The sequence below is a fragment of the Vollenhovia emeryi genome, unplaced genomic scaffold (genome assembly GCF_000949405.1).
Source record: "Vollenhovia emeryi isolate VEMERY1.0 unplaced genomic scaffold, V.emery_V1.0 DF939361.1, whole genome shotgun sequence".
NCBI classification, from domain to species: Eukaryota; Metazoa; Arthropoda; class Insecta; order Hymenoptera; family Formicidae; genus Vollenhovia; species Vollenhovia emeryi.
In genome coordinates this window covers 42,289-50,185 of record NW_011967005.1, presented here as the reverse complement: position 1 = coordinate 50,185, position 7,897 = coordinate 42,289, and the positions used below count along the sequence as shown (strand labels likewise).

The 7,897-nt window shown below is 45.6% G+C and overlaps 1 protein-coding gene across 1 annotated transcript in view; it reads right to left on the bottom strand.

The window, feature by feature from the left end:
* Window positions 1-49: 49 nt before the first annotated feature.
* The window catches only part of LOC105558256 (FK506-binding protein 5-like), a 26,027-nt gene continuing 18,179 nt past the window's right edge, over window positions 50-7,897 (bottom strand). The window contains exons 2-3 of the mRNA XM_012005841.1: window positions 2,349-2,891; window positions 50-1,613 (exon numbers count right to left, since the gene is read on the bottom strand). Coding sequence (XP_011861231.1) covers window positions 529-1,613; window positions 2,349-2,891 — 1,628 coding nt within the window. The 3' untranslated portion in view covers window positions 50-528. The remainder of the gene's footprint in view (window positions 1,614-2,348; window positions 2,892-7,897) is intronic.

Genomic DNA, 7,897 nt, shown 5'->3' with positions numbered 1-7,897 from the left:
TTATTTCTTAGTGAATTATATTATGTTTTATTAATATGACACACTCCATGACAGACATGTCTTCGCAATCCGAAGTAACGTTATTTGGAATACATATTATGTGTCACATCATATAATATTAATAAAACTTTTTCTTGGTGAATTATATTATGTTTTGTTAAATAAAAATGACCCTTTCCACAGATAATATGCAAATTCGTGAAATAAAAATTTGTTTAGGATTAATATAGCATTAATATATATATACAAAAAATATATTACCATAAAATAAATGGAAAAAAGCCGATCTCGAACTCGAGACTTCCAGCATTCTAGTCGCTCGACTTACTGGCCCGTCCACGCGGCTAAATTGAAAAAACGTGTTATCGATTCGATAGATTTCACACGTGGCTCATTTAAAAATAATTTAATTTCTAAACTAATGTCCATTGGTAAGAGTTGCTGCACCGTTTATTATTGGGGAGGATGTAGAACGATATATTTAAAATTTAGCCAAATCCCAGCATACGGACCTATATCTTCGCCTTGTTAGCTAAAGTGCGATATGTTGTACTTGCAGATATACATTTTAGAGCCTTTCAAAAAATAACGCAACATGTCCAACCTGAAATTTGTCTTGGAAACCGCACTTGGAGTGGTTCCTCTCGACACGTAATTTCGAGGCAGCAAACCTTCCAGGGTATCGACTACAGTCTCAAATCGCGGCTTCGCTGTGCTGGTGCTACTATGATCCAATCTTTTGTCGTTGTAACGCCGTGGTATGAACTTGCTGATGACCGGCGTCTTGGCTGTGCTGGTGAAGCTCCTGCGGGTCGTCGTCGTTGTCGTCGTGCGATCTCGTTCGGCTAGTACATCCAGTTGCAGCGTGTTGCCGGCGCTTCGGAAGCCACCGGTACCAAGGATAGCCGCCGGCAGGAGATCGCTGGACAGCTTGGATTGCGCCCAGTCGAGCTTGTCGATGATACTCTCCGTGGACGGTGGCTGCGACGTCTTCTTGCTGTCGAGCGACCCGCTGTGCGCCTCCACCTGCTCCACGCGATCTATCACCGGAAACGGTAGGAAGCGTGCGCCCGATACGCTGCGACTGGTCTGCACGGAAGCCAGGATCCTCGCGGAGTCCTCCGTGGTCACTTCCGGGTGCTCCTCGGTTGTGTCGGTTAATGAGGACGACAGCGATGACGACGACGACGACGACGATGGCGGCGGCGGCGGCACGACTTGCTCCGTGGTGGCCGGCGAGACTGTCGTCGGCACCGCTATCGTGCCGTTCACCACGCTCTTCGTGGTCACCACGGACACCACGGCACCGCCTATCAGGATGGAACTGACCTCGGCGGAGACATTCTCGGGCTCCTCCTGCTCCTCGAGGAGAGGCGCGCTGAGTGTAGTGAACGTTTTGTCACTACTCTCCATGGACGAGCCTTGCTCCAGCTCCGTCGACGATATCGGATTGGTCTCCTCGACGATTTGCGACGAGTTGGAGGTCGACTCGTGCGAAGCGTCTTTATCTCTCTTCTCCAGAACGCCGTGCTCCGATTCCGATGACGTATTTCCTGGAGTGATATCCTGATCCTCTTCAGATTCCGTATCTACGTAGTCGAGGTGTCCGCCGTCTAAAACGGGGAACCAGGAAGAGATTATATATATATATTTTTTTATTTTACTTCAGCTTAAACCAGGAAGAGATTATGTTCCAAGAAATTGGAAGATTTCAAATAATATCAAAAGAAAGTACACACGTAAGGAAAACTTTTTTTAATATTAAGAGATTAAGAAGAGCCAGACTTTCTAGTTATATCAAATGTTTTAATTGAATGGAAATGTGTGTGTGTGTGTGTGCAAGTCATACATTCTTAGTTTTAGGGACAAACTTTGAGATATGATTGCTGAGATATGATGAGATATGATGAGATTGCGGAATCTGATCATTTTACACTGGCAAAAGACGATATTCTTTCAACGATAACACATCGAAGAAGATCTGCGATCCCCAGTCAGCAAAATGTTAACAGATTGGCAGTAGATTCATCAGAAACTCACGCTAAAACCATAGCCATCTGTGTCCGTATTTAGCTTTTGTTTTGGTAACAGAAACTGTAAAACACGCTGTCAACAGATTGTCCAATTATGTGAGCAGATTTTGTTGTATTTCTGCCGACATGCTGGCAACATGTCGAATATATCAGTTCTTGTATGCAATCTGCAGTTTTTCTGCCTTCAAAATTTCTAGTAGGCATTTGACGAAATCTGTTCTGACAGATTTGGCTATCTTTTACGATATGAAATTAATGCGGAGATGTGCAAATCAAGGATTATAATTACAGTGATTAGGAACGACCGAAACTCACCTCCGCCACCGTCGTATCGGGAACGATTTCCATTTTCGTAGTCGTCGTAATAATAATACGTATTGTCGTCGCTATTTGTCGGGAGATCTTCGAGGTAATCCCCATCCTTGGAAATGTCGATCGCTTCGATATTCGACACGCTGCTGGTTTCCGGCGGAGATCTCTCTTTCTTCGTTGCGCCATTCGTGGTATCAGAGGGATCTTTCTTCTCCTCCTCTACCTCTTCCACCACCTCCTCCTCCTCCTCGACCTCTTCCTCTTCGCGCTTATCTTCATCTTCGTACTCCTCGGAGTCGTACGTCAGCTTAGGCTCCTTTTCCACCACCCCCTCCTCCTCCTCCTCCTCCTCCTCCTCCTGCTCTACCTCCTCGCCATCGCCTCCCTCCTTCGATTTCGATGTGTCCATCACATTGCTCTCCGCCAGCGAATGCGCCAGCGATGCATCGGCCCCGTTGCTGGACGGCGATGCATTTCGGTCTTGCTTCCCGTACACCGAATTCGTTGGTATCAGCTGCGAGAGCTTGTCCCAGGACCGAGCTGTCTCTGAAAATCAATCAGATTTCCAATGTTATTAACGTGAATACGATTGTCGATTTCTTGTTTCAGCATCGCAATCCTTTCCGTCACGGGAAAATATTTTTCACAGAATCTGGTACAGATGTGTTTCTTTTTTTAACAGTGATTTACTCGCGCACGCAGGGATCTGTCTCGCAAGACCGAGTTGCACTGCTTGTAAATCTCGGAAAAAGAAAAGCGAAGGAACGCGCTTTCTAATATTGCTTTCTGTGCTCCGCAACAACATCCGATCTGCGAAAAGAAACGGCCTTAATTTCTTTATCTCGACTTACGAATCGAGGACAGTTCCCTCAGACAGCGGCCATTTTGTGCATCCGCGACAAAACTTGTGGATGATAAATCTCTTACTCTTTACTGATGTATTCTTCTGATTTGCGAGATGGGTATTACGAGCGCTCCTTAGCGACGCACATTGTAAAAATAAAACAACGCGGCGCGACTTTTACTCGCGCTCTTCATTAGTCGCGAGAAATCGCGGCGGTCTTCAGCGGCCGATTTTCGACGGCCGTTTCCGCGCAATTGTTGCTCGGCGCGCGATAATACGACGGCAGTTATCCCAACCGAGGCACAATGCACGACAGAATTATCGTAGCAAGGTGAAAGGCGAAGTATCGCGCATTTCGCCGCGGCGCTGTGCATTTAAAGCCGAGTCGCGCGGGCATAATTTATTAGCGGTTTGCGCAATATACCAGCGGATAAAAATCCCACGGGATGGATATTTACTTCGGTACACGTGTCGAACGGGGCAGCTTGTGGATACGCCTGAACGGAAGATAGAGGGCAGCGAGAAGTAACGTAACGAGCGCGATATTACGTCGCGCGCTATAATAAAGGCACGAGATACACATCAATATGTCAAGACAAGAAAGGAAGGACGAGAGAGAGAGAGAGAGTGAAATAAATCACGTAGTAAATTCTACAGTTTAAAACACGGAGAGAAAAATGTAGCTGCCGCAGCTAAAAACTGCATGTGGCAACTAAAGTTTAGTTGTAAAATATATGGACAGCTAATATTTGGCTGCGATAGCTAAATATTTTGCTACTGTACTGACAACGATGCCTTCTCTCTGATTAGATACCTCGACAAAAAGTCTGCTACGTAGATTACACTTCGTTAACATTTTATGTAGGGAATAAATTATATGATTGTTATTAAGAAAGTCGAAATTATGCTTTGCACACGTGAAAAGACACAACTGATACATTACAAGTTGAATAATTATTTTGCATACACTTCGTGGGTTTCGACTGTGCTCTACTCCTTTGAGAAGAAACCCGGAGAATACCGGCACGAAGACTCGTTTCTTCGCTCTCCATCGCCGCAATTATTTTTCGCAATCGTTACATAATTTCTGATCGGTTATAGATCTCGACGATTGAGACCGAGTCCCTCCTCTCCTCCCTTTTTGTCTCTCTAGCTATTCGTTGGTGAGCACTGAAATAATACGAGCAGCCTCCGGGTGCGCAATTCAATCCCGAAGTCCCTTTGTTGTCCATCGCGGTGGTGCACACGTGTTGTGTTTCAGTGTGTCGTAAGCGTTGTAACTAGAATAGTTCCGTAGGCGTAAACGCGGCGCGATCGGATCGGCACGGGGAGGCCTCGAAAAAAAGTCCGAGGGCGAATATAAATTAAGTCGGGATCGCAAGCCGCTCGCAATTCGAATCGTTTAATCTCGCGAGAGGTTTCTCGCTCGGCCGCGATACGGTCGATTGTCGCCGCGCGGATCTCGAGATAATTGTAATTATCTCGAAATAGCACAACCGGACGATCGTTGTGAATTCCAAAAGGATTCTATCGAGTCTTAAAATGCTCTGTGAATCAGCGTAATCTGTTCGAAACGAATTCAAAAGGATTCTTCTTCGGTAGTTGAAAAAGAATTCCAAAAAATACCTTTTGAATTCTTTCAGAGGTAAACTGTTCTGAATACAAAGGCCCGTATTCTGGATCCTCTTTTATCGATGAAAGCGCCTCGAAAAGTGGCTTGTAGCCAATCAGAAAATTTATTAGCCACTTAAGGCCCGGTTTCACCAACATTGTTTAACTTTAAGCTTAGCTCAATTCGTTCTTTGTCTCTTTCCAACTGCATTATTTTAGAAATGAACAAACGTGAATTAAACTTGTAAGATTAAAATTAAGCGACGTTCGGTGAAACCAGACCTAAAAGTCCGTGAACTTGGTTGGACCAAGTTCTAGCATCATGGACACAGGCCTTTACAGGCGCATTCATCGATAAAAGATGGTTCAGAATACGGGCCGAAGAATTGCTTTTGCTCCCGAAAAAGAATTTGTGACAGAAAAGAGGATTCTTGTTGAACTCCTTAAGAACATTTTCAGAACCGAGATGGAAGCATTTATTTCGGGGATTCAAAAAGAATTCTTTTTCAATTCTCCCGGGTAATCACGTACGCAAGTACTCGCACTCTCTGGAAAGCCGCGCGCGTGATGGAGCGTTAATTGAAACGGCTGTTGAAACCGTTCGCCGATCGCTCCGTGGCAAAGCAGCTAACGTGAATCCGCGAGCGGGACGCGACTTGCGACGCAAACGTTGGAGAACGGGGGCAATTTTCCTCGCGCCGATTTGCGATTTCCGCGCGCGACGGGGGCTCGGAATCTCGCGCTCCCCGACGGAAACCTCTAGCTTTGCAAGCCACTAGCTTGCAAGTCGCGGAGAACTACGCCCGATTTCTCCCTCCGTTTCTTTTTCCTGCCACCGTGTAATCCGTAATAAAATTGAAAAACGGGTTACAAATCCGTGCCCGTGTTATCGCACGCGTGCGCGCATTAATCACGGCGATCGCGCGTTCCGTAACGACCGCCGAAATGATCTACGATCGTCCCCGTCCGCGGAACGATCGCGCGCGTCGCGTTTTTATCGCGCATCGTCGTGAGTTATGCGGCTGCAAATAGCCGGGATAATTATAATTACGGCCGGCCGGCCGATCGCATTCACCACGCTTCACAATCGGTCCGGGATTAATAGATCGGCGCGCACGGGGCGAGTATAAATTAAGGCGGGGTTCCCCGGCGCTACCACGGCCGCGCGGGTTGCATCTTACAAGGTATTTAAGCTCATCCTCCCTCCCCACCCTCTCTCTCTCTCTCTCTCTCTCTCTCTCTCTCTCTCTCTCTCGCTCGCCTCTCGACTCCGTTGATGCATCGCCGCGAATCGATCGCGCACGACCCCGAGGCATCGCTTAGGGCGAAATGCAGGAATGAGGCGTAAAGAAGAAAATGCAACGACGCGCAGTAAAGTGATGATTGTGAGATGCGGCTCCCATCGAGAGGCAAATCTGATTAAAGGATAAATTGGATTAGTAATTCCGTGTCCATCGGAGATTGGCCGGCGCAAACGGAATGGACGAGGAGTCAAGTACAACGTTAATAAACGATAGGGCAGAACTGGCTAGAATATACAAGCGTGCGTATAATAGACAGGCCGGTTCCACGAGCGTGAATGAAATGACTGGCCGAGGCTAATCTCCGTGATAAAATAGCGAAGGTACATAAAATATTCCGCCTCGCGTGAAAACTCGCAATCCTCTCCCATTGTCCGCGCGCCAACGACGCGCAATGCATTTACTATCCTTCGGTACGGCGTTGCCTCAACGTGGGCTTTTAAGGTCGCACGCGGACGCCGCGGCCGAAGAAAAATCCACCTCCGTAAAACGCTAATTACATCTGTGCCGCACGATGATTGCTACCTCGCGGCTGATCGGCGACGCGCATCGACGATCGCTATCTGAGCAGATTCGATCTGCGGGGGACGGATGGACGGCCGCGAAATTCGTGCGTAAATACAAAATGGGAGCAACGCGCTCTCGTCGCACACGCGCGCGCACGGAGGAGGGCCGCAGGATCGGATTAACCGCATCGCTCCTTTTTAATCAGCTGTCCGCGCGAGAATTCATCGCCGCTTCGATCGGACGTGCTTCAATTACCCAATCGTTTCGCAAAAACAGGCCGTTTTCCCTTCCTCCCTCTCCCTCTCTCCCTGTCTCTCCCTGTCTCTTCCTATCACTCCCTGTCTCTTCATCCCATACAGCACGCATGTCTAAAAGACATATTTCAGACATCTTTAAGTCGTCTTTTAGACGTATGTACATATCTAAAAGACGACTTAAAGATGTCTTTTAGACATGCGTGCTATATGCAGTGTTTGCTGTTATCTAAATAAAATTCTATAGATGATTATCTAGATAAAATTTTAGCGTTATCTTATCTTTATATAGATAATAAAAATAAGTATTATCTATATCTGCATCTTAGATGAAAGAAAGTGTTATCTTTACTAAATTATCTAAGATAACGTACAGATTATTTGGTTTAGGGCCACATAAAAATACTTAACAGTTACACTATTTAAATATGGATGGCGTTGTAGACCATGCATTTATGTGTGTGTCATGTATTAACCTGAATATATTTTATATCCCCCTTTACAATTTAAATTTTTCTATAATTTTTTTATAACTTTTTCTACTGTGTTTACATGAAGTCTTAAAAATATTATCTGAAAATTATCTAGATGAATCATCATACATGAAGTCTTAAAATATTATCTGAAAATTATCTAGATGAATCATCATATAATTTTATCTTTTATCTAGATATATTCAAAACAAAATCATCTTTATCTTATCTAAGATAAATTTATATATTTTTATCTTATCTTTATCTAGCTAATTTTAAAATCATCTATGCACAACACTGGCTATATGGGATGTCTCTCCCTGTCTCTTTCGTCTCTCCCTGTTTCTCCCTGTCTCTCCCTGTCTTTTCCGTCTCTCCCTGTCTCTCCCTGTCTCTCCCTGTCTCTCCCTGTTTCTTCATGTCTCTTCATGTCTCTCCCTGTCTCTTCATATCCTTCCCTGTCTCTCCCTGTCTTTTCATGTCTCTTTATATCTCTCCCTGTCTCTCCCCCCCCCCCCTCTCTCTCTCTCTCTCTCTCTCTCTCTCTCTCTCTCTCTCTTTC